We start from the raw sequence: 27,881 nt of genomic DNA on the forward strand, positions 1-27,881 counted from the left end.
TCCTGATAAAAACTCTCTGGCAGTCTTTTCCACCCTGTATTTCTCAACCCAGAGATTCTAAAATGCAGAGACAACCCTTAAGAGGTAGCTATGTCTTCCAAGGTATTTTGTCTTCTCTCAGGAATTTGTAAGTAGGTTTATAGATGCCTCTAGCTCACCTCTGGCCTGGATATCTGATGGGAGCGGCATTTCTATCAATTATGCTTTTTCTTAAAAGAAAAAAATGATGAAAATAAAAGCAGAAGTTAGGGAACTCCTTCAAGAAATGCATACATCAAGGGAAACACTAAATGAGCCGAGACCTAATCAAAAATCAGCAGCTCTACCAGTTAAGAACCTTCTCTCTACAACTCACTTGTCAGTTACTGCTTAACTTAACGCTGGGTTTTCCTTTTTGCTTTCAGGAAAACCTTTAACTTACGCCCTGGGTGTTGCGTGTCCACAGCTTCCTGGTGGCTCACCGCTTCCGCCTGCTCCAGCCTTGCTCCGGCAGCTTCAAGGCTTCTGGGCTTCAGAGCTTGGTGGGAGAGCTTGCTGCTTTGGCCTGCTACCCCTGCTTCAGGTGTCAAAAAGCTTTTAATTAGCCTGCTTCCTCTACGTACTACAACTAGGCCCTTCGGTGTCTGCATAGCCTAGTCCTAGGGTCTGAGGGAGAATTATTTTGAGCTGTTCGTTCTTCTGTAAACATTCTTGTACCCTGGTTCTCTGGGGATTCGAGGGAGTAAAGGCAGCATGAGGTTCTCCTGCATGGTTGACCTTTGACTGCCCCGCACACACAGGGCTGGTCCTCAGTCCACTGGCATATGCCGTGCGGGGCACGCTGTGTTTGTGCAGCCTGTGTCTGTTCTGAGGGGTCGATGCCCGTCCTGGCCCAGTTTTTAAATGTTCTGATGGTTGCTACTGTATGTATAAATTGTGTCTCCAAGGAAAGGATACCTCCAACTGTTCAGTGAAATCTTTGTAGTGTTTTTAGTTTGCTTGTTAAAGAGACTATTTTCCCCCCCCAGTAAATATTTGAACACAAACCTGTCACTGACAGAGCATTATAAACAACAAGCAGACTGATTTCCATGCATATTAACAGGGATGACCGTTAACATGTCAAAAGGTGTCAAGATGATGGGGTGATGAGTGGGAGATCTCTTTAGGGCCTGTAGAAGGTTTAGTACTTACAGTAGTAAAGGGCACTAGCTGTCACCGGGGAGTGAGTGATGTGGGGCTGCCTGGAGGGCGGTGTGGGAGCTCAGCCCAGTGCCAGGCACAGAGCACGTGTTCTGTACATGAGGCTTGTTCTTGTGATTTTATCATTAGTAGTAATAATAAATGATGGTAGACATTATACATTGGAGATTTTTAAAGAAAGGAGATAAAGACGAAGTTGTGAAGTGAGACTTTAAAAGCCACACATGTCATTAAGAGAGCAGCATGGGATAGAATAATCCCAGACACACTTAATCTTAAAACACACAATTGTTAGGGCACCTGGGTGGCTCAGTTGTTGGCCGCTGCCTTTGACTGAGGTCTGAGGTCCTGATTTAAGAGTCTTGGGATCGAGCCCTGCATTGAACTTTCTGCTTATCGGGAAGCCTGCTTCTTCCTCTCCCACTCCCCCTGCTTGTGTTCCCTCTCTCACTGTCTCTCTCTCTCTGTGTCAAATAAATAAATAAATCCCACGAATGTGTGTCTTACCATAATGGCTTGTGTTTTTTAAAATATTTATTTATTTATTTTAGAGAGCCAAAGCATGAACCAAGGGAGGGGCAGCAGGAGAGAGAGTCTCAAGCAGACTCCCGCCGAACGTGGAGCCTGACTTGGGGCTTGGTCCCACAACCCTGGGATCATGACTTGAGCTGAAACCAAGAGTTGGATGCTTAACCAACTGAGCCAACCAGGTGCCCCATAATACCTTGTTTAACTCGAGTTTCAGTATCAGTTTAGTAGTGTACTTGAAGCTGATAATATTGATGCCTTAATTGTTTGTTAAATAATAAGAGCAAAGGGGAAGAGGAAGCGGGAGATGGTATAGAACGTGTGGCAGAGTAGTGACTGTTCAGGAAGGAACTCTTCTCAGTTCAGTTTGAGAGAAGAGATCATGTGATTTTACTGGGGGAGTTTGAGAGAGCAGATCATGTGGTTTTACTGGGGGAGACTACTCGAGACCTGGGAATAAGTGCAAAGGCCCTGGGTTGGGATTGAACCAGGTGAGCAGTGTGTTTGGAGCGGAGTGAGCTAGGAGGAGAGAGCATACGAGATCTGGAAGGTCAGAAGACCAGAATATGTTGGCCTTGTAAGTTATAGCAGGTTGACTTTTACTTGGAGAGGGTGGGAGGTTTGGAGCAGAGGAGCGTCACCAACTGAGATATGTCGAAATGGGATTGCTAGGACTGCCAAGGTTGAGAATAGATCCTGGGGGTTAAGGGCAGAAGTGGAGGGGCCGGTAGGGCCATCCAGGCTGGATGCAAAGGCAGGTTTGTTGGAATGGGCCAGAGAAGGTACAGTGAATTCTGGATGTGCTGAGTGTAGACTAGATTTGAGAACTGCATGTGGGAACTGTTATTGGAGATTGAAATTCTATTTAATACAGTGGGATAAATCCTCTGTTATGTGTTGTATCTGTAAGTGCAGACCCTTAAACTGTGTGTAAGAACTCATTCGTTGATGTGTGTTACTTACTGACTTCTTCCTGTCATGTTGGCAGTTTTTCCAACATTATAGTTCTTTCAGTATGAAGCCTTTAAACAGGCATGTCTATGTTTGGCATTTTTTAAAAACTACATCTTTGTTTTGTGTTAAATTTGTGGTCTTCCAGTCCATACCAAGAGTACTATTTCTTTTGATCAAATTAAGTAAGAAAGGTCATTTTAACATACATGACCTCTTGTATATCAGTTAATGTGGTTCTTGAGAATCTAGAACCTTAAGTTACAGTCCTGGGAGGAGCCTTTTTTTCTGAGTTTTTCCTTCTACTGCCACAAACACGAAAATGATCTGTAGTGTTAGAGGAGAAAAGCAAGATGAGTTTTATTTTACTTTAGCATTTCATCAGCTTCATGGTCTTGTCTTACTATGTCATCAACTTAGGCATTCAAGAATATTTCCTGAACTGACATTTAAAAATTTCATTACATCCCACCACATTCCAGAGAAGGCTGAAGGCAGCTCATGAACCTGTCATAGGTAGTGTGGAGAACGGTTTTCACGGTGCGACATTGTGGAACTCTGATGACCACATGTGTGCAGCATGGCCCCCACCAGCCACACTAAGCACCCAAGTAATTGGCGGTCACTTCCTGACCACGGTGAGGTGTGGTATGTCACATGATCCCATTCCATGCTTCAGATTGTGCCTGGTCCACACAGAAAATACAGGAAAGGGACGAGAAATCATCTCACCGAGAAATTCCTGATCTTTCAACATTTTGGTGCCTACCTTTCTCTGTATTCATCTGGCATAGGTATGTATTTTGTGTATATACAGAAAAAAATAGTCCATATGCAAACATTAATAAACTTCTTACCAGTGAGACATTCTGCATTTTTGCTTATTAAATAGTGTTCCTTAACAATATTTTTTTTTAAAAAGATTTTATTTATTTATTTGACAGACAGAGATCACAAGGAGGCAGAGAGGCAGGCAGAGAGAGAGAGGGGGGAAGCAGGCTCTCTGCTGAGTAGGGAGCCCGATGCGGGGCTCGATCCTAGGACCCTGGGATCATGACCTGAGCCGAAGGCAGAGGCTTTAACCCACTGAGCCACCCAGGCGCCCCCCTTAACAATATTTTTAAAAATATGATTAATTTTCTGTTTTGTGACATATTTACTAAATCTCATCTTTCAGAATATTTAAGTTATTCCCAATATGTTACTGTTGGAAACCACCACTCTTGAATAAATGTTGTGGCTTCATTTTTATTTGTATATATTTCCACTTGAGGATATTCCTAACTATATTTCTATGTATCAGGGTACCAAGTTATTAGAAGTTGAAGAGGTCAGAGTTTCCCATTTCACAGTTAAAAGAATTGAATAAATTGGAATATGTAATGTATGCTGTGTGCTGGGGGGTAGGGCAAACGGAAGGTTAAGAGATTGGGCTACAATGTGCTTATTTACTAGCTAATAGTACCTGGGGTTATTGGACACTGCTAAGTAGTAAGCACTTTCTACTTGTATGAATTATTTTCATCTTTGTGACAGTTATATAAGATGATTACTATTAGTAAGACTGTTACATTGATGAGAAAACTGAAATTTTGAAAGGTTGCATTATTTGCCCAGAGCTATACCGCTAATGGCAGAGCTGGGATTAAAACCTGGGTGGTCTGGCTGCCGAGGGCATGCAGTTTCCGCTATCCTACGGCTAGCATGGCGGTACGTGCTAGCTCAGCGTCTGAGTCTTTAGGACATGCTCATTCCCCGCACTGTGCTATAGACCAGAGGTGGTTTTGGTTCCAGTATTGTTTAGATTTTAGAAAGGTGATTTAGTACACATGCTCTGTTTTATGAAGGACTCCCGTTGGGGTTTGGAGCAGGTGCATTGGTGTTTCTACAACGAAGCATGCTTGTCTTTACACTAAATGAGATTTAAAAACAAACCTCCCCCCCCCAAAAAAACTACAATTAGCCCAATGTCAGTACCTGCTGTCAAATGAATTGTGAAAACCTTCTGGCTTTAGCATTGCAGGTAAGGGATTGTGGGACCTGCATAGAAGTCTCAAAAGAGTGTCCGGTGTAGAGAGCACACTTAGTGTGTGCTGCTGGGTACTACTACTATGACTCCCACCAGGTATCATCAGAGCCTTACATCCTCAAGTGCAGAGAGCTGGTGAGACTCACAGCTAGGAGTAGTCTTTCTCATAAGGACCCGAGGAGGGGAAATCTTAAGTCTTAGAGTCTTTCAGCCATTCTTCCCTAAATCAGAATAAGGACGGCTTAAGCAATAGATAGATGTCCTGAATATAAGTGTGTTAAGCTCAGAGCTCCTGTTGTCTGTCTGTACTCTCAACGTACAGTGTGAGTCTAAAGAGCAGCTAAACTTGTGTTTCTAGCCTTTCAGAGGTTTGGCTCTTGATGACAGCCCCCATTTTCTTCCCCCATCTTTTTGGGGATATAATTGACGTATAACATTGTGGAGGTTTAACGTGTACCAAGTGATGATTTCAAACATGTGTATATTGTAAGATGATTACCATAGTAAGTTACTATCACCTCACTTAGGTTTTTTGTGTTTTATTTTTTTTAATTTGTGAGAACATTTAAGATCTTTTCTCTAAGCAACTTTCAAGTATACAGTACAAGACTGCTAACTATAGCCACCGTGCTGTATATCACGCCACCAGAACATATTCATCTTACAACTGGAGCTTTGTACACTTTGACCAACATCTCCCCATCTCCTCTATCCCCTGGCAACCCTCATTCTATTCTCTGATTTTATTACTTGGACTCTTCTAGATTCCACATATAAATGAAATCATACAGTAGTTGTTTTTCTATGTCTGGCTTATTTCACTTAGCATATTCTAGTTTACATAGTATTACACAGTGATCTTAATTATATGATCTTACTACCTTTATTGCAATCTGATCCAAATATAAAATTACTAAATGCTCCTAATATGTACATTTGCTGTTAAGATTTTAAAATTTTCCAGATTCATCCATGTTGTCATAAAAACAGGATTCCCTTTTTTTATGGCTGAATAATATCCCATTGTATATGTGTGCCACATTTTATTTATTCATTTGTTGATGGAATTCAGGTTGTTTCTGTGTCATAGACAGCCCCCTTTCTTTAACCCATGAACCCACTGGGAGAACAGTTTAACCGATCCATCATTTCTGCAGATAGGACCAGAAATGAGTGAAGACTAAAGTGATTGCACTTGAAATCGAGCTATTCCTCTTTCCCACCATTTTAACTGATAAAAAATTATAATCACAAGTCATTATAACCGTTTATGAGGATTATCAAGAAATATTCTATTTTATATACAGTGATTTTAATTATATGATCATATTACTTTTATTGCAGTCTAACCCAAATATAAATTCATTAAATGCGCCTAAAATGTACATCTGCCATTAAGATTTTAAAATTTTTGATACTTGAGTTAAACCTATTCTCTGTCCTAGGCAATAGCCCTTTGAACTATTTGAAGACATGCTGTGTATAGTTTGTCCTCTCCTTCTTCATGTTAAGGTAGCACTTGTCCTCCTCTTCCCAGCCCCCAGGAACTGGAAACAAGCTTAGTCTCCCGCTCTGCTGTGCCTTCACAGCCCTGCAGTGTCCCCTGTGAGCTGGAAGGTTCCTCTGAGATTAGCTAGTCACACCGAAGCAGAGAGGTAGAAACAGCAATGGAATCAGTTTGTTGAGGCTTATTTATTTTTATTTGTCAGTTTTTTGATCCCTAACTAAAATTCAAAATACAAAAAATACTTGTTCCTTTTAGTGTTGGAAAGAATGTGTGAAGTCTACAATTTGTTGAACTGTTAGCCTTAACCTGATCTTCAGGAGTGGTTTGTGTGTGTGAGTGAGTGTGTGTGTGTGTGTAAGAGAGAGAGAGATGGGGGTTGTTGTACAGTGGGTAAGAATATGTGGTGTGAAAAATAATATCATTTTCAGTTTATTTTATATTATTTGATTCCCATGAAACTTATTTGTTTTGGCAGCTGCCTTCCCTTATAGCATTGTGTTGGAATTTGGCACGTGGTATTCACTAAGCTCTAGTTTATTTCAGTGTTGTACATTTTAGTCAATTTCCTAGTGATAGTAGATGTTGAGTTTAAATTCCAGAGCAGAGAACTTGAAAAGGAATGTATAATATACAATCACTTGATACAGAGTTAAAAAATACATGTATTTATTTGGCACATGTTTACTAATGTAACTTTTTCAACTGACAATATTATTTTGATTTCGGATCTTAGAGTATGAACTGTATGGAAATCATTGATAATGTTGGTATTTATTTTCTTACAGAGAGGAAAAAGAAAAATGGATGACTGAAAAAAGTTTTATTTGTTACATTGTCATATATTAAAAGTTGTATTTCTTTTTCTAGGTTGCTGTAGTGAAACTAAAAAATGCAGATAAGGTATTTGCCATGAAAATATTAAACAAATGGGAAATGCTGAAAAGAGCTGAGGTAAGATCCTAATTATTGGAATATTTAAATAATGTTTCAGAAATAATTTTAGAGATCTATAAAATTATAAAGCCAATAGATCCTTAAATATCATTTAGTAACATTGTACCTTTGGTGGCATTATTTTTAAGACCTAAGACAAGTTCCACAATTTACAATTGTGATATAATGATGCTAAAAGTTTTAATTCATAAAAAAATAAAGTTATACTTCCTGACATTTAGCTCATATTGCCTGAACGCTGGATGTGGGGCTTGTATATTTATGTGAAAAGGAGGTATGGAAACCAGTTTATTTTATAGGAAGAAATTTTGCAATAATGGATTTCCAACTTGACATAACTCGTTTATATTATTCCATATATATCTATGTTGTGCTCAAAGTGGAAGTCAGCAGGAATTTTGAATGTGCCCTTTAAGAAGTCTCTCTCTCGGGCACCTGGGTGGCTCAGTGGGTTGGGCCTCTGCCTTCGGCTCAGGTCATGATCTCAGGGTCCTGGGATCGAGCCCCGCATTGGGCTCTCTTCTCAGCAAGGAGCCTGCTTCCTCCTCTTTCTCTCTCTGCCTGCCTCTCTGTCTACTTGTGATCTCTCTCTGTCAAATAAATAAATAAAATAAAATAAAAAAAAGAAGTCTCTCTTTCTCTCTCTCTCTCTTTTTTTTTTTTTTTTAAAGATTTATTTATTTGACAGAGATCACAAATAGGCATAGCTGGTATGGTCTGGTTGGAACTGACATTACACATAGATTTGGGGGGATTCTGGGGATCTCCTGCCATGGGAGATCATGGTGAGTGGCCAGATGGGGTAGGGCACTCAGGGGCCTCAGGGTGGAAGTATTTTAGTATTTGAACTTGTAGGAGGATAAGACTGTTGCATAGGCTCAACAGTAGCTCTGGAGGTTCGGAAGATCTCTCTAAGAAGAAATTAGCTCTTCGAAATCTTTCTTTGACTCCGGGCCACCTCCTGCAGGACATGGCCTTGGGATTGTAGAGCTTCTGCAACTGAGGCAGACCGTGAGGGAGCTGACAGCGTTGTCAGCAGCTGGAGCAACAAGTCTTATTAGTAAGAAAGAGTAAATAAATCTGTTCTAATTGTTTCATGGAAATCATAATTGTAGTCCATTTAGTGTTTCAGCATTAGAAGTTTTAAAAATTGAGTTAAAGTTTGCACTGTTTTCTATGAAGTTGGTATGTTCTGGAGAATTAGAAGAAAAAGGAAGGATCACTGGGTTAGCTTTCATTATAGAAGAAGTGGCAAAATTGGAGATAAAACAAGGAATTGGAAATTAAATTATTTTGTTGAATTAACATTAGTATATATATTCCCTTTCTGGGATGAGATAGAATAAATGTATTTCTTCCTATCCCTCCCATTAAGAACAGTTTTAAAGACCCTGGACATTATATAGAAAACAAATTTAAGGAGATTCTGCAAGGCAGAGAGGAGGAGGTGGACTTTGGGGCCTGAGAAGCAACACTCATTCTGTGAAGCCTGTATTATTCCCATAGAAAACCTGAAAACCTGACAGGGACCATACAGAGAAAATTAAAGGCCAGAGTGCCTCATGAGCATGATACAAATAAACTTAACAACATGTTAGCAAATAGAATTCAGCAGTGTGTAAAAAGACTTGTGGGTACAACATGACTGAGTGGGTTTTACTTCAGGGACACAAAGCTGGTTCAGTATTTAAAAGGAGCTCTCCTTAAACTACCTGAAGGAGTGCATGTATTGCACGGAACACTGGGTGAGGTACATAAACAATGATTTTTGAAACACACACAAATAAAATTAAATTAAATTTAAAAAAACTGCTTAAAACTTTCCTCTTTTAGGAAGAAATTCGACACTGAAATTTTTGCATAGAGCTTCATTTTGAAGTAGAGTGGAATTGTATTTCTGTGCTTTAGTTATCAAGTCCTTTTTTAAACACATGTTTAAATAGGGTTTTAAATAGAATAGAATTTTTTTAAACATATGTTTAAATTCTGGCCATGACTTATCCAGCTTTGGAAAACTGAGCCTATCAGTGATGTTTAATAACTTACAGTTAAGCAGCGAAATGTCTTGATTTTTGACCTATGCATTGTTGATGCTTTAAATACTTTTTTTTTTTTTAAAGATTTTATTTATTTATTTGACAGACAGAGATCACAAGTAGGCAGAGAGGCAGGCAGAGAGAGAGGGGGAAGCAGGCTCCCTGTTGAGCAGAAAGCCCGATGTGGGACTCGATCCCAGGACCCTGAGATCATGACCTGAGCCAAAGGCAGCGGCTTAACCCACTGAGCCACCCAGGCACCCCGATGCTTTAAATACTTTCTCAAAGATCTACCCCTGACCTGTTGGCTGCATTTATTTCCATTTAAGATATATCACAAATAAATGATTAGTGAGACATGCATCATTGGAAGGTAGCGAGATACCCTCTCTCTTTCTGTACCTGGGCGGCTTAGTTTTGCTAACTAACTTTATGGGTACAGAGGTCGCTGTCACTGCCCGTTTATCATTCACAAACTCTGTCAGTGCGTCAGCAGTCCCTTCCCTTCTCCTGATCTGTGACAGCATCTGAAGAAGCTCTATGACCTCCAGTAACCCCTCATACATATTTATTACATTTTCATCTATTTAGATACTCTGTTTTTAACAGGAGGATATTAAAAAATGGTTTAAAAGGGGAACCCTCCTGCACTGTTGGTGGGAATGCAAGCTGGTGCAGTCACTCTGGAAAACAGCATGGAGATTCCTTAAAACGTTGAAAATAGAGCTACCCTATGAGCCAGCAATTGCACTACTGGGTATTTACCCTAAAGATACAAATGTAGTGATCTGAAGGGGCACGTGCATCTGAATGTTTATAGCAGCAATGTCCACAATAGCTAAACTCAGGAAAAAGCCTAGGTGTCCATTAACAGATGAATAGATAAAGAAGATGTGATATATATATATATATTGCAGCCATCAAAAGAAATGAAATCTTGCATTTGCAGCAATGTGGATGGAACTAGAGGTGTTATGCCAAATGAAATGAGTTAGTCAGAGAAAAACAAGTTATATGATCTCACTGATAGGAGGAATTTGAGAAACAAGACAGAGGATCATAAGGGAAGGGAGGGAAAAATGAAACAAGATGAAAGCAGAGAGGAAGACAAACCATAAGCGACTCTTAAACTCAGGAAACAAGTTGACGGTTGCTAGAGGGGAGGTGGTGGGGGGATGGGGTAACTGGGTGGTGGACATTGGGGAGGATATGTTCTATGGTGAGTGCTGTGAATTGTGTAAGACTGATGATTCACAGACCTGTACCCCTGAAACAAATAATACATTATATGGTAATAAAAAAATTGTTTAGTTTTTTTTTCTTAAAGGTATAAGTAGACGTTATTATAGCCTTTATCTACATGGAGTGATGAACCTTGTGCACGTGCATCATGGTTTGGTTAATATCGATCTGAAACAGGGTTTCTCAGCAGTGGCACTTGTGACATTTGGGGCCAGATGATTCCTTGTGGACCCTTGTGGGGTCTGTCCTGTACTTTGTAGGATGTGTAGCAGCCTCTTTACAGTAGATTGTCGTTACCCCCACATCCCCGGTTCTGATGACTGAGGACAATGTGACCTATTGAAGCAGAAAAGGACACAATGCTTTACATCTGAACTCAGTATCTGAGGCATTAATAGGGATAGTTTAACACCTAAGTACTTATGAATAGAGTCATATGATGTCTAGGATTTGCTTCAGAAAAAACCTTGTACGTGTACACATGTGTATTCTTATGCATGGGAGGGTGGTATGTGAAAGGTGCTGGACAGGAGTTGGACGGGTTGAAGGGGAGGGGGTGTTGATGAAGCAGGATTGAACAGTAACATCATTGTTGAAGTTGGTTGATGAGGATGTTGTAGGGAGGAGGGGGTTGTATTCTTTTCTCTTGTATGTGTTTGAAGTTTTAGGTCACAGTTTACATATATATATATTTTTAAATTTATTTTGTCACTGAAACAGTTTGGAATAGATGAGAATGTACTAATGTTTAATCTGTTGACAAAATGTCTTTAGAGCTTTGTTGACTTTGGAGTCCCTAATCAGACGTTTACTAGAATTTAGCTGGAATGTCTGTGAGATTCCAGAAAGCTGTCATAATAAGATAGTCAGGAGCAAAGAGTCTTTTTGGCTCTGACCATCTTTACTCAGAACCATTAGCAGCAAATGAAAATCGTAGGTCACTTAAATTCTAAAACACAACTTAGCAGTGAGTGTGTCAAGCGGTTCTCTTTTACTGTAAAAGTGAACCAAAGCATAATGATGTTGATTTTAATAATCGAATTGTCAGGTCAACCTGCCCATTTATTTGGTTTAAGGTTTAATTGTTTTTAAATTTTTCTCTGGTGCTATTCCATGCATGACTTTGGAAGCTTCATTTGATCAAATAAAATTTATGGGAATACATGGAAAAAATTAAGCTGCCTAATTAGGGGATGTTAATGTTAATTGTTTTGTATATCTTGGTTATTGAGTTTGTTTTATGGCAAATAAGTAACTAAGCCCTCCCTGCCTGTCAATCGAATACTGGGTGATGGCTTTTCAGCGTGCATGGACATGGTGCAGCCGTTAAGAATTAGGTAGTAGGTGAGTCTCTACTGGTGTGGCAAACTGTTCAGTATATCATTACTTGAAAAAAAAACACGTTACAGAGCACTGTGATCTGATTTGTATAAAGAAAAGAAAAACGAGGGGAAATGGGGTACCACACGAATATTGTGTGTGTGCATGTGCACGCACATGCTTACAGAACATGCTTACAGAGACCCAATTTTCTGAGAAGATACTTTGCAGTTATTGATGGTGACTTCTGGACACACAAGACCGTGTGAGTATAGGGTATGACTTAGGAGACTTGGGTTTCACTTTACCTTTCAGTTCTTCTTGAACTTGCTGACGTAGTAGATTTTTAAGTTAAAACTTTCAAGATTACAGATTATAATGTATTGTATAAAATTAGTATTTTTTTAGCCACATATTTCTAAGTATCTCTGGATGTACCTTTGTAATAGTGAAAATATGGTCTCAGAATAAATTAAAACTTTTACAAATCAAAAAGGAAAAGACAGTTCATTAGAGAAAATGGACATAGGGAGCGAACAATTCAGAGACAAAATTCAGATGTCCTGTAAGCATGCGTGGAGCTGTTTATCTCTATGGAGAATTGGGAATATGTTGATGAAAAAAACATTGAGGTGTGGTTTTACACCCGTCGTATTGACACATTTAAGAGTCCAGTAGTGCCAAATGCAGTTGAGGATGTGGGGCCGGGTGAGGGAGATTTCTCTAGTGGGGTGAGGACAGTGATCCGTACGCAGGAGACAAAGTTGGCTATGTCCAGTCAAGTGGAAAGTGCTTATAGCTAGCATTTCAACTTCTAAGTATATGCCCTGGAGAGGCTCTTGTACATTTGTACAAATACATTCATTGCAACATCATAAAAACAAGATTGGAAGTAACCTATGTTTTCCTTGTTGGTTTGTGTACATAAATTCTGGTATATTCAGACAAGCAAATGCCATAGCAGTTGAAAACAGCCATCACCGAGTAAGAACTAATCAAATTGCAACAGGGTAGATAAAATTGTAACATTCATGTAAACTTTCAAAATGTAAAACAGTTGTGGTGTTTTGGACACATACATGTGTGATCAAAGCACATGAAGGGAAGAGCCTAGTATGCCCTAGGAGTATTCACTTTACCAGGAGGAGATAGGGAAATGTATAAGGAAGAGGAAGACTACAATTTACTTCTATTTTATTTCTTAAAAATAAAAAGAACAGAACTAGAGATAGCAAAATGTTAATGTTTATATTATCTAAATGGTAGGTTGGACTGTGGTCATTAAATGCATGCATGCTTTTTTTCTGTTTTTCTTTTTTTTTTTTAACTAGTTAATAGCAGTATTTTTTAATATAAAATGTTTTCAAGTGTACTATTCCCATTGTCCACTTTCTGTGGGTGCTTGACTAGTTGAAAAGTCATATCAGACTTTTCAACTAAAAGGATGTATTCCTTTTCTAGGACGGGAAGTATAATAAACATATTCCTTTTCCAGGACAGGAAGTATAATAAACATTTTCCTTTTCTAGAACTGAAAGTATAATAAACACATTAAGCCATTGTTTGCATAATAGATATATACATATATATATATATATAAAGTGTCCTCTGATTAAAAAACATCTTTGTTTTTCCTTTTCAGACAGCATGTTTTCGTGAAGAAAGGGATGTATTAGTGAATGGAGATAATAAATGGATTACAACTCTGCATTATGCTTTCCAGGATGACAATAACTTAGTAAGAATCATTTTTTATGTTTCTACATTCTTATTAAATTTTTATTGGCAGAATTTAGCATTATGCTCTTTTAAGCATTTTTAAATGTAATTTTTATTTAGAAAACCACTGAATTTCACAGCGTATAAATTGTGTATTTAATATGTCCCCCAGCCCTGGATAATTTGATAGCTTCCTACTAGAATTTTTTATGCTTTTTAATAAGCAAGTCCAAACTAAATCCAGACATTTAAATTCTGTAAGAGGTGCTCAGGATTTTTCTTTTCATGGTTTTCCCAATATATTTTATTTGTAATAGTCTATCACTGCTGGATTTACATATTTTTCAAAGTGGCCATGTGCTGCTTGAAGTAGAGAGCCACATGTAAAATTGAGGCTGCGTCTGATTTTCTATGGACATTATGAACCACGTGATGGAAGAAGCTGGGAACAAGGTCAGAGGAAAATCGAAATCCGAGAAGTGCCACTAATTGAAGATTGAAGGGGTAAAAAGAAAGGAACAGGAAATGAAGGTGGAACTCACCATCACTGGGCCTACTGTTCAAGGCTCTTCATCTTCGAGCCTGAATTTTCATTTCATGGTTTTTTAGCATACGTGTGTTGAATTCCTGCTGTGTGCCAGATACAATACTGTGTATCGGGTTATAAAATTGGTAAGATAGGGGGACTTCGGTGACTCGGTTGGTTAAGCGTCTGCCTTCGGCTCATGGTTGTGATCTTGGGGTCCTGGGATCGAGCCCTGTGCTGCAGGGCTCCTTGCTCAGTGGAGAGTCTGCTTCTCCCTTTCCCTCTGCTAGTCTTTCCCACCCCCCACTCATGCTTTCTCTCTCTCAAAATCTTTAAAAAAAAATTAATAAGATTTCTTACTCATGTGATAGCTGTTTATTGGATATGTGCCATCGGCTAGGCACTGTTTTCTAGATTCTGGAGATTCAGGAGTAAGAAAGACAAAGGATCTCTCTTCTTACTGTTCCAGACAATAAATCCCAAATCAGGCAAATATTATTCTCAGATTATTTCAGATGAAGAAAGTATAACATTTATTCAAACGAGGACTATTATAAGACAAATACAAATTAGCTAAAGCAAGAAGGGAGAAGTGGCAGAGAGGGCTTGGTGAGCCAAAGTGTGGAGATTGAAGCTTGTTTTGTTCACACCGATGGAGGGTCAAATAAGGGGCTTGGAGATGGGGATGGAGAGTTGAGAGAGTCCCATCATATAGCACCTTACGTGTTAACGGTAAAGAAATGAGACTTTCACAGCCATGTTTCTCAAAACAGTGGGGTTTTTTGGGTCATGGAACTCTTGGGTATTTTTTAGAATGACTTTCTATCTGTAAGCCTTGACAGTGAAGCGTAGAGAAATGGAGCGGCTGGTCTCTTAGCGTCTTCTTTCTGCCTTCTGTCATGCTCACTCAGGTGTCCCTCACAGAGCCAAGTGTGAAACGGCTGTTTTAGGACCTTGCGGAGTTGTGGCGGCAAGGGACAAGAGGGGTGTTTGAGGGACAAGAGGAAGCCAGTGTGATCACAGCGGCAAAACGGCAAAAGCGTCAGGAGTACAGAATGGCGCTTCCAGAACTGTAGGGCGGTGCGCTGAGGAGTTTGGACCAATTCTGAGTTCGAGGAGGGCCTCAGGGGAGAGAGTGGGTGAATCGGAGTTTTCCAGCGTCTGACTTGGGGGATTCGGTGCTTAGCAATGGATGAATTGAATTGGAAAATATATTTGGGAAGGGAAAATATAGAGCAGAGGGAGGGTGATGGGTTTAATTTGATGTGCTTTGGGTTTGAGTTGTCATGTGACCCACGGAGGGGGTTAGGGCTCCTGAGGGTAAACAGCATTGCATCGCCTAGGCAGTCCTTATTTTCTGGATCAGCCACCTATGGCCTGCAGTGCAAATTTGGCTCACCACCTATTTTTGTACAACCCAGCTAAGAATTTTCACATATTTGAAAAAAAAAATATTTTGTGACATGTGTTATAAAATTCAGACTTCAGTGTCCATAAAATTCTGTTGGGACAAAGCTGTTCTTGCTGATGTGTACCTTGTCAGTGGCTGCTTTTGCACGATGATGGCAGAGTTGGCCTCATGTGACAGCAGCTGGCCCCGTGACACGCAGACACTGCATGTGTGTGTTATTCTCAGTGGGCTCAGCGGCCTACAAATTTCAGTGACAGTTAACAACTTGATAGCATTTCTGATGGCGTACGTCTTACGATCCTGTGACATTTTATTATTCATGTCATTAATAGCGCACATGCAGACGTCACCGAGTCCGCTTTGCAGTTCCAGCGCAGTGCGGGCGATACTGTTAACAAGTTAAATGCCAGCCTGGTGTGCCCGGGCTGCCGCACCACAGCGGGCCTGCTGGACCGGCCAGCGTCCGTGGTGCCTTCCCAGCTCTCAGGAAGGCAGCAGTCAGGAAAGTAAAAAATACAAAACAGTATCTTTTCACTGCAGAACTTCTTCACAAAAACCAAAATGAGCTCTAGTGAGCTTCTGAGTGGCTCGTTTGTTAGCCAGGCAGGAAGACCATGTACCAGCAGTGAGTGAATTCAGTCACGTTTGACTGCTGCAGCCAAAGGAACATGTTCACAGAAAATAAACTTGTCTCACAGTATTCGCCTTTTGGGGGAATGGTTGCTTCAAGAATGGGGAGTGTTGGGAGCATGAGCGGTTGTTCTGAAAACCAGGAAGTGATTCTGAGCAGTCGCTTTTGGCTCTTGAGGTAGAAGAGGTTACAGGTCCTGCTCTTTTGTTGTGACCTGAGGAGGCGTGCTGAATTTGTGGTCCTGAGGAATCAGCCTTTGCTAATACTTGGTGTGGGACAATTACAGCCAATCGTATTTTCAGAGACGTTGAGGAAACCCTAAGTTGCTACAACCTGCCTTGGGATTTGCTAATACGTATTATAAGAGAGAGTGGTGAAAGTGGGTGTGGAGTAGGAAGGGGCTTCATCAGACAGACTTACAAGTTATGTAAAAATATCAAGGGCCCAGAGCCCATGGATATTCATTGTCTCCTTAATCAGCAGGTAGTTTGCAGCAAACACTTGAATCCATCATTTGTTACTGAACCAGGAATATCACTGGTGGACTTCATTCAGTCTTACGGAAACGAGTGTTACCATATCCATGAATTTTCATCAGAAACCAAAGCTGAATGTCTTCACTTGCTCTTTGCTCAGCCATTCAGTGCTTTTGCAGTGTCAACATTTTGTTGCAGAGGGCCAAGATCGAAACATTTCTGAACAAAAAACCTCACCCTCACCCATTAGTATAAAATATTCAATAGCTTTGAAATTAGCTTTTCCTGTAGACTTGGTATGTTTTAAAAATAAGTTTTGCCTAAAATTGTAAGACAAAACAGCACTTACATCCAAAACTTACACTCTGGCGAAGTCATTTTGTCAGCGAACATTGTTGGAATTGCAAGTCATGTCAAATTGCTTTATCTAATTCTCATGCCATCAAAAGTAAAAAGAAATGAGATCTCTATTTCCACACAGATTTGCAGCACATAGACCTTTTGAGCTCACACTACAGTTAGCAGCAGTTTCTGGGATTTGATGCATGTGCTAAGGAAGTGTCTATAGTTCAAAAACCCAGTTACCGGCAGGTGTGACCTTCCACCTAACCTTTAGTTACAAGTGACGAATCTGCAGTGTATCAACATGCACTGAACACAAGTATCAGGAGAAAAATCGAATAGCATTCTCTAGACGCCTTCCAAGTAAGGAACGTGCTCTATTAAAATTAAATGCTCACGAATTGATACCAGTAGCCATCATTGCAGAAGACATTTTCACATGAAACACATAAGTGCTGACACTCATTTCAGGTCAGCACTTGCAGTGGAACATTACCGTGGATTCTGATGATGGGGAACACTGACTTTGAGCCCCAATGAAGCCAACGGTCGTACTCTCCTACCCCACAAAAAGAATTACATTTTTCTGTTAATACACTTGTATTATAAAACTCACACTCACTTATTATTTTATTTTTACTTTTGCCAATAAAATCTGTGGAAATTTGTTTTCTATCTTATTGTATATCTGGCTTTTTCTTCTGGGCCATCCACGCTTGAAGTGTTTACTATCTGGTCCTTACAGGAAAAATTGGCCTCCTCTTGTAGATAACGGTGAATGCTAGTAGTAAATGAGAATAACTGATGGGTGCTTGTACAGGGAGAAAAGTTTACCGAGAGAAGCCTGAACTGGAGGACCCAGTAAGGAGGAAACTAATGGGAATGGTCGAGCAAGAAAGAGAGTCCAGGTTCTATACCATGGAAATGAACGAAAGGGGAATTGGTCGTGGTGGAGGGAGATGGTTTCTCAGTCGTGTTAGACAGATTAGAATGGTTTTTGAAAAATAAACTGGAAATATTGTGCCTACACACAAATCCTGTATTTCAGCCTCAATGGAATACCGCCAGTCCTGGACATTGTCTGTACTCCTCTGTTCTTCGCCTTTATTTCTGTTCTCCCTGCTACCTCTCATGCCAGTGCCCATTCCTCTCAGTCGGCCTGTTGAAGTCCAGCTAATATACCAGAATTGTCTAAAAGTCTTCTCCAGAATTCTCAGTTGGAGCTAATCTTTCTCACTGTGTTTCAGCTCGACACTACATTTATTTTTTAGTACTGCCTTTAGATGAGTAATGTACATATATATGCATCTCTAATTTGGGGGTACAGCTTAAGAAGCTGTCTTTAGCTAAAATGTACTTAAAGTGCTGTGCAACTTAGTAGTCATGGAGCTTATCTGATTTCAGGCAGGTTCAGGGGTTCAAACAGTGTCATTACATTCCTTGTCTTTCTATCCTTTACACACTTGCAGAGTATGAGAGCGGGCTTCAGACTTCAGATCGTGATCGGTTGGTGGATCATAAACTCAATTTAGTGGTTTAAAACCAGCATTTAAAAACTTTAATAAGGGGCGCCTGGGTGGCTCAGTGGGTTAAGCCTCTGCCTTCAGCTCAGGTCATGATCTCAGGATTCTGGGATCGAGTCCCTCATTGGGCTTCTCTGTTCGGCAGGGAGCCTGCTTCCTCCTCTCTCTCTCTCTGCTTACCTCTCTGCCTACTTGTGATCTCTCTCTGTCAAATAAATAAAATCTTAAAAAAAAAAAACTTGAATAAAATAGAAAATGATGGAGTTCAAGCAAGCAATAAGAAGGATTATTGCTTCATGACATTTATTTCTTTTATAATATGTATTGAGTCATCATATAAACCGTGTTATTGTGGTTTTTAGTCAGAATTGTTTAAAATTCATGATGTAGAGCTTTTCACATGCTAGTTGCTCTGTTAAATTGAGAGGAGGGGTATTTGACTTGGATTTACCATACGTATGTAAGGTTTTGGGGATGAATATATCAATTCAAATATACTCTACATAGGTTTGTCAGCAAAATTTGTAGGAGTAAATTAAACACAATCACGTACTTGGGTAGCAAATGTAGAGCAGTTTATTGTGATGGATTTTTGAAAGCTTTTAGGTAATAAGAACTTAAATCCACTCTTGCAGTGTTTTCTGTTGTAGGGAGGTGTAACTCTATAGAGTTATGGATTGCTTAAAAATCTGTATTTTGGGGCACCTGGGTGTCTCAGTGGGTTAAAAATCTGTATTTTGTTATAAACGTAGAAATGTATAGATGCAGAATAGTGTCCAAATACCAGATTTTGTATAGCAAAATTTTGCCTAATTTTCATTGACAGCCTGACATATCATTCTCTCTCTTCTGAGTGTAGCCTTACCTGTTCCCTTTGCATTTGACTTTAGAATTAACATTTTCCCCCCCAGAGGCATTTCTCCATGAGAAATAGTCTCTATATACCAGTCATTAATTATATTAGACTAAGTGTTACAATGTAACTGGAGCAGGACTGAAATTTACTCATGTAAATTGCCAATTTTTCTTATTTTAGGACAAGCTTGTGGTATGGTAGTCTCAAGAGTAGAACTTTTGAATTAACTTGGTTATCATCAAAGATTTGCTTTCAATATTTATAGAATATTAGAATATAAAATCATTTAGAAATCTTGGCAAGTGTAGTTTTAGATTCCAAAAAGAAAATTTTACTATACAGTTATTTTCCAAAATAATTATTATCTCTGATACCCCTGAAGTAGCCAAATAAGTAACACAGTCTGTAGTGTTACATGATTCAAGAGGCTGTGATGAATAATTGCACTTTGATTTATAATCTGCTCAAATATCTCTGCAGCCAGTTTGTGAAAAAATATATGGAATCATAGCAAACATGCATTTTTAAAACATTTTATTTTATTTTTTTTCAGTGTTCCAAAATTCATTGTTTATGCACCACACCCAGTGCTCCATGCAATCCGTGCCCTACTTAATACCCACCACCAGGCTCACCCAACCTGCCACCCCACGCCCCTCCAAACCCTCAGTTTGTTTCTCAGAGTCCACAGTCTTTCATGGTTCTGTGCATTTATTTGCTTGAGAAGAATTGGTGTAATTTAATGAATGATCTTAAAATGCAATTAGAATATCTTTTTCCTTAGGAAAAACTCATTAAATACAAACCTGCTTAGTTGCATCGACACGGTCACATAAAATTCTTATCACTTTGATATCATTTAGAATATTCTGAATCAGTGACATTTGTCTCTTCTCCATATTTACTTGTCCTCTGTTTCCTGTTTAGATATTTTATGCCGGAGGGGGGAAAAAAGCCAGGGAAATATTTAAAACAAAAATTTTTATTTCTTGAATTAGCATTTGTAAACTGTTTAGAGGATGAAAGACATTGGTTTATTTATTTTTTATTTATTTATTTTTTGAAAGACATTTAAATGTTAGTTTGTAGTTAGTCACATGAACTCCAGACTCTACTGGAATCCAGTTTGTGCTCAAGATAGAAGTTGTTAGGAGGAAGTAAGGAGGGATGAATACAGAGTGGGCTCTGCGGATTAACTGTTAATGTCTTTGACAGCAGGATGACTAAAAGAGCTTCCAGTTCTCCCTAAGAAGACTTCTAAAAGCATATCTGTTCTAGGAGATGGTCTTTCTCTGCAACACAGTTCATGTATTGTATGTTTTCAGATGTTGTCACATTGTTTTTTTGGAATGTAGTTTCTTACAAAGCACAAACTTTGAAATAAAGATTTTTTTTTTTAATTAGAAATTCAGAGTTGGAAGTCTTACGGTATGTTCTATCCATACCTAGGGGTCTGTTTATTTTGGAGGGGTAAAAGATGGGTAAAGACTTAGTTTGTATCCTTATTTTCCTGGAGGTTCTGTACATACTTGTTATGTCATGGATGTAGTCAGCTTTTTTAACTGAGCACTGACTCTTTGAGTAAAAAGGAACCGATGTAAGGATCAAGATCCTGAATTCTGGCTTTCTCACTGTTTTAGGGTATGTTTGGTCAGATCCTTTGACTTCTTATGCCTCTGATTCCACAGCCAGGAAGTGGGCATAGCAGCTGTAATCCCTGCCTGCAGCATAGGGCCCTTGTGTTAATATCCCTGTACCCTCATTCTGTGACTCCTGCACTTTCCATGGTCTGGTCTCAGCTCTTCTTTTCATTCCTCCCCTATATGTGTACAGATTTATTCATATGTGCACCTGTTCTCATCTCGTCTTGGTGTGAGTGAGATATTTGCCTGTGACCTTTTGTCCCATCGCCTTGGCCTTTGCAGAATTTTACTCCACTGGTCAACTTCATTGTGACTAGCTCCTTTCCCCTCTACAATGCAGAGGTCTAGGTATGTAAAAATAAGGTATTTGTACCTTATGTAAACATAAGGTATATGTTACTACAGCTCGCTGTTGTCCTTCAGAGATCTCATGGGCATATTTATTTAATTACCCCGTTTGGTGACTGTGCAGGATTCCACAGAATGGACATGTTGGATGGATGCATTTAATGGTTTTCTTGGTGGGCTCTATTCGTACTGTTTCTGATCTGTTGCAGTTATCAAAGTGCTGTGCAGTAAATATACTTGCCCACATGCCCTACACTGTATTCCTAAAAGTGGAAATGCTAGATCCAGGAGTATGCACCTTTTAAATTTCAGTGGATACTGTGAAGTTACTTTGCTGAGCAGTTGTAGTAAGTCATCACGCCCAAGAACTCGGTGTTGTTTCAACTCACTATTCCCAAAATAGGAATGGTCTCTTTGCTAATCTAATGGGTATAGAATGGTATCTCATTGTTGCTTTGTTTTTGGCCATGTGTTAATTGGCTAGTTGTATTTTCTCTTAGGTGAATTAACTGTTAAGAGCTTCAGCCTACTTTTGTTGGATTGCTTGCCCTCTGCCCTCTCCTTAGCAGTTGGTGGGAGCTCTTTATGTTAGGATTGTTATCTCCTTGGCATATCTATGGACATTACCTCTCAGTCTATATTTTTCTTAAACTCATTTAAAGGTATCTTCTATTGGGTACTATTTTAAAGATAGTTTATGAGTAGGAGGTTCTTGCAACAGGTATGATGTATTACTGAGGAATCATAGAGAGCAACCGTGGCCCAAGAGCAGATCCAAGGTGTTTTATGTCTTAAATTATGATAAGGGAGTATTAGGGGAAAGGATGGATATTTTACAACTTGTTTTAGATATTTGACTCTCCATAAATAAGTGAATAGTTTTCACACCTTATACAAAAAGAAATTCTGGACGAATGATTGAATGAAGGAATGAAAGAACCTGATTCAGAGATTAGGATCTTTTCCATTTAGAGCTTGCAGCAGCAGTTTCTGCTTATTTCTGTCACGGTATTTATGTTACACTGAACTTGACCACTGATTTGTGTTTTCTTCTCCATAAGGTTATAAATTCCATCAAGACGGAGCCACGTCTTACTCATGTAGCACCTTGTTGTCTAGTGTGATGGTAGTGCATATTGGGTACTCCGTATCTGTGGAATTGTGAATGAGCTTCTTTGTCCCTTACTTGTTCTGTGCTCTATCTGCCATTCCAAGGAAGTTTTGTACAGAATAAAATATAATATGGCAAGCTCTTAACCCTTAAAACTGTAACAGTAATACAGTCAAGACAGGCCCAGGACCTGGATTAGGGTAGGGATAGTGGGTAGTGTAGAAATGGATGGGCTTCACAGACATTTAGTAGGAAGTAGACCCAACAAGACCTTGGTGATTTAGTTGAATGTTGTTCTGAACAAAGGAGAAAATAGAAGACGGACTTGCAGCCCTTAGAGATACTCCCTGGGATGTGTACAGAGAAAAGGAGCTCTTTTCCCTTGTGGAGTTTTTATTTGTCTGCTGTTTCTGATCCATTTTGTCTCCCTAATACCAAAACCAGATTGCAAGTGTAGTTCATTTTCAACTCCTTGCTTTTCTTTTGAGAATTTTGTTTTGTGTTTCTTGCTCATTGCTCCCTCCAGTTGCTGAATTCTGTCCTAGTAACAGCTAATTTCCTCTGAGAACAAGGTAGGGAAATAACATGAGCAGGCAAAGTCAGAACTCTGTTCAGCAGGCAGCCCGAAAAGGAAAACAGAATAAGGATGTATTTATAATTTTTTTATGCTATCTCAAGGAGGTTTTGTTTACCAGAGAAGAGTTTCAGTAAGGCATGTGGAGAAACTGAAAAGGACTGGACCCAGGGGCTCGGGGTTTGTTAAGGGGAAGCACGTCATAGAATATGGATGAAAGCAGGGGAGAGACAATGACACAAGGAGCCTCACTTTTGAATGTGGCAAAAATGTTGAGATGACAGTTTTTTAGCAGTTGCCTGGTAGATGGTTATACTCAGACTGTAAGAACCTGGTGTGGCAGGCACGGCAGTTGCACATGTCAAGACAGGAAGCTTTTGATGGAGGAGACTTTTGTCTTTTTGTCCTCTGAGGTTTTTTTTTTCTCCTGTGTTTGGTACCAAAGAGTCCTGATTGGCACCTAGGGACTGTTTGTTGAAGGGGTAAGTTACATTTTATGATTTTCTATGTGTAAATGTTTGGTTTCAGTTTCAGTAGGAAACTTTTTTATTTGAAAAGTTTTTGCATTTGCTGTTCTGCTCAGGGAACTTCTTCTTCTTTTTTTTTTTTTTTTAAGATTTTATTTATTTGACAGACAGAGATTACAAGTAGGCAAGAGAGGCAGGCAGAGAGAGGAGGAAGCAGGATTCCCGCCGAGCAGAGAGCCCGATGCGGGGCTCAATCCCAGGACCCTGGGATCATGACCTGGGCCAAAGGCAGAGGCTTTAACCCACTGAGCCACCCAGGCGCCCCTCAGAGAACTTCTTTAAGATGGTAGCTATGGATTTCTTCCCTGCCACCATTACCACTTCTAGTGACATGTTTATGCTAACACTGTTCTGTTACATTAAATTAGTTTGCTCTAATCTTCATGATGGAGTCTGTTAAACATTAGGCCTAGTAAATAGAGCAAGGAAACCATAGACCAGGATTTGAAGTAGATTGTTCCTCTCATTTTCAAGGATTTAACAGTAAAATTAGTTTCTTTTATTTAACAGAAATTATACATGCTTATAATTAATTTTAATATATAGTAATAAGAATATGGATTTTCTCAAGACTCTTTAAATTTTAAATGTCAAGTTGGTGATCACTGAAGTAATATCTTTATTTGGTAATAAAATAATTTTAACTTCAAGGTGTTATAAATGACATTAAAATATCTTCTGTTTACTGTCCTTCATGCTGAGTGCTGTACTCTGAAGAAGGTATCATTATTGTAGGTCTATAGATGAGAAAGCTCTAAGAGACTAATTTTTCAAAAGCCGCTTAAAACCCAGAGTCAGAATTTGAATACAGGTATCCCTGACTACAAAGGCCATCCTTCCACTGTGTCTCTTTTTCACTCACCTTAAAAGAATATGTATGATGTGGTAAAACACGCACGTACATATGTGATGCATGTTTAGAAAGCCATCTAGAAAATACTGAAAAGCTATGAGACCACGGGTAATCTAACAATGCAGGGCTAATCCCTGTGAACATTTTAGCATGTACTCCTTGTCTTTCTCTTTTGGCAAACACACATGGTCAAGGAAGTCTCCATGTTTTCATTTTTGTCACACATTGTACTCTCTCAGTACTGCTTCAGTGATGACATTAGCTGTGTGGGTTTTCCACTCATCGGAGCGTCCTGTGACACCAGCAGAGCCCCCTGCAATTTAACTCAGTTCCGATGCTCTCTCTACCTGGAGACAATACCAGATCCCAGAGGCTAAGCGTTCAAGTCCTACGAGACTCCCTCCTCACCCCCCAGTTACTTGTGCTTCTGAGTCACAGAGCAGAAGTTCCCATGATCCACTCCTCAGAAACGGTTAATTTGCCAGAGCTGCTCCCCGGACTGAATATCCGCTGTAGGAAGGAGGTGCACAGGCACCCTGTGATGGAGAGGCGCAGAGCTCACACGCCCTCTGCAAAAGTGTGCCAGTTCTTCCAGCACCACTCGCCACGGTTGCCCAACTGGAAGCTTACCAAGCCCCATCTTCTGGGTTTTTATGAATGCTTCATTAGTTAGGCATGATTGATCAAGTCATTGGCCATTGATGATGGATTCAGTTTCTAGCCCTTCCCTAAATTTCCAACCTTCTAATTTTGGCTCCCTTGGCAGCCAGCCCCCACCCTTAGATTATCCAAGGGCTTTCCAAAAGCCACCTCATTAACATAAACACAAGTGTGGTTGAAAAGAGGTTTGTTAAAAAATAACAAAAGCCACCTTTGTCTTCTTCCTTAGGAGATTTTTTTTAAAGTATTTTTTTTTATTTATTTGAGAGAGAGAGCTTGCTTGAGCAGGGAGAAGGGACAGAGGTTGGAGGGACTCTGACCCTGCTCTATCCAGTGTTACAGGGTTGCAGGGATCTTGCCTCACGGAGCTGAAGAATGAATCTCCCAGACACAAAAGGGTGAAGTAATGTGAAAGTTCATTAAGTGAAGGTGAGAACAGAAGGGAAAGAGAAAGCTCTCTAGAGTGAGAAGGGTCCCAAATGGTCTGCCACTGAGGGCTTTTAGGCAGGTCTTTTATTGAGAACTTGACCAGGGAGCTTGGGGCCTTGAGATTCTTGTGCCATCTTGGTCTGAACGAGGACAATCGATAACACCCTTACTGACTGACTGACTTTGAGGTTTGGTAATTTTCTTTCTTTCTTTTCTTTTTAAGATTTTATTTGTTTATTTGACAGAGAGATCACAAGTAGGCAGAGAGAGAGGGAACCAGGCTCCCCACTGAGCAGAGAGCCCGATGCGGGTCTCAATCCCAGGACCCTGAGATCATGACCCGAGCTGAGGGCAGAGGCTTAATTAACCCTAAGCCACCCAGGCACCCCGGTTTGGTCATTTTCTGTGATTCCCTGTAGCCGGCATAGAAAAATACTCCCTAACATCTGGGGCCAGGTGGTCTGGTCTATTCCCTGATCTCTTGTTCACTCTTTCAGAACCTAGCTAAGGGAGCCCTATCTTTTCCTGCCTACATCTGAGTCCTTTCCTTACTCACCAGGACCCTGGGATCATGACCTGAGCCCGTATGACTGAACCACCCAGGGCACCCCCACTTAGGAGATTCTAAGGGTTTTTTAAGAGCTCTGCCAAATATATATATATTTCATAAATATATATATTTCTTATAAATCATAATATCCTACACATATACCCATAACCATCCATATCTAAAATTAGTTGACTTCTATTTATACTTACCTAAGAAAAGTCCATTCCGCTATTTCTGCACTATCAGGAGTGGAAAGAGAAATATGTATATGATGGAAATTATTATATTCTCTATATTAGTGTTGACCCAAGTGCTGATTTGATGAATTGTTACCAGTCTAACTGGAAATAAGGAAAAGTTAATGATGATGAAAATGAACTTAACATAATAAAAGAATGTCTTATATTCTGAGTTACTTTAATCACTTTTGGAGAATTAATACATTGTTTCCTCAATGAAATGTTGATAAAACTGCAGCGTATTGTTATAGGTGATGATGCTGTTACTTCGCAAAACACAACAACAAAACAAGGGTAATCCTATCTTATTCCCTGCTTCAGGTTTTTAAATTTTTATTTTACTGCTTCCTGACATTTACAAGCCTTGTCATGATCATTTTATGCAACTTCTTGTAATTAACAACAAAAGTATTTGACCCAGTGCTATTTGACTTCGGGTTATATTACATTTATTAATTTTTCACCTTTACTTTTTATTGAGTCCTTTTTTTCTTTTCTACTTCTAGTACCTGGTCATGGATTATTATGTTGGTGGGGATTTGCTTACTCTGCTCAGCAAATTTGAAGACAGATTGCCTGAGGATATGGCTCGATTTTACTTGGCCGAGATGGTGATAGCAATCGATTCTGTTCATCAGCTGCACTATGTGCACCGGTGAGTAAGAGGCCACACAAGAATGGGTTCTGTGAGGGCCAGCAGAGATGTCTTTGTGGGAAAATGATACTTTTGATGGCCATGGGGTAATTTTTTCTCTGTAAACTGTCTGACAGGGACAGTGATTTATTTAAAGTCTTCCTCACAAATGTGTGTTTGTATACAGTTTAAGATGAAATGAAAAGAAAAAAGTGAGCCTCTTTACAAAATAGTTTTTTATACAGGATTATTCTTTTTTTCTTTTTAAGTTTTTATTTAAACTCCAATTAACATACAGTGTAATACTGGTTTCAGATGTACAGTACAGTGATTTAGCACTTCCATTTCATGCACCAATAGGTGCATTCCTTAACCCCCATTACTGTTTCCCCCATTTCCCACACACCTCCCCTCAGGTGACCAGCAGTGTATGCTCTGGAGTTAAGAGTCTGCTTCTTGATTTGTGTCTCTCTCTTTTTTCCCTTTGCTCATTTGTTTTGTTTCTTAAATTCCACGTGAGTGAAATCATGGTATTTGTCCTTCTCTGACTTATTTTGCTAATCAGAATACTTTAGCTCGCTTCTTATCGCTGAAAATGGTAAGATTTCATTCTCCTTTATGGCTGAGTAATATTCCATTGTATATGTACACCACATCTTCTTTATCCATTCATCTATTGATGGACACTGGGGCTATTTCCATAGTTTGGCTATTGTAGATAATGCTGCTATAAACATCAGGGTGCATGTATCCCTTTGAATTAGTATTTTTGTACTCTTTGGGTAAATACCTAGTTGTGCGATTGCTGGATTGTAAGATACTTGCATTAACATTTTGAGAACCTTCCATCCTGTTTTCCAGAGTGGTTGCACCAGTTTGCATTCCCACCAACAGTGCACGAGGGTTCTCCTTTCTCCACGTACCAGATTATTCTTATAGCTGTTGACACAAGCTAAAAATTTCCTTCTAATATAAACAGCTCATAATAATTTATGTGTAATAAAAAAATTTTAAATGTATTGCATACTTTAAAAGGCAGTCTCACATTTTAAAAGGAGAGAGCGTAGGAAATGATCACAG

General features: G+C 39.5%; 1 protein-coding gene across 16 annotated transcripts in view; it reads left to right on the forward strand.

Annotated features, from left to right (window-relative positions):
• Positions 1-27,881, forward strand: part of CDC42BPA (CDC42 binding protein kinase alpha) — a 336,405-nt gene that overhangs the window by 104,342 nt on the left and 204,182 nt on the right. For all 16 annotated transcript variants that reach the window (XM_059145519.1, XM_059145527.1, XM_059145524.1 and 13 more), the window contains exons 3-5: positions 7,065-7,148; positions 13,392-13,487; positions 26,674-26,822. In XM_059145519.1, the coding sequence (XP_059001502.1) occupies positions 7,065-7,148; positions 13,392-13,487; positions 26,674-26,822 (329 nt within the window). The remainder of the gene's footprint in view (positions 1-7,064; positions 7,149-13,391; positions 13,488-26,673; positions 26,823-27,881) is intronic.

Source organism: Mustela lutreola, chromosome 14 (genome assembly GCF_030435805.1).
Source record: "Mustela lutreola isolate mMusLut2 chromosome 14, mMusLut2.pri, whole genome shotgun sequence".
Lineage (NCBI taxonomy): Eukaryota > Metazoa > Chordata > Mammalia > Carnivora > Mustelidae > Mustela > Mustela lutreola.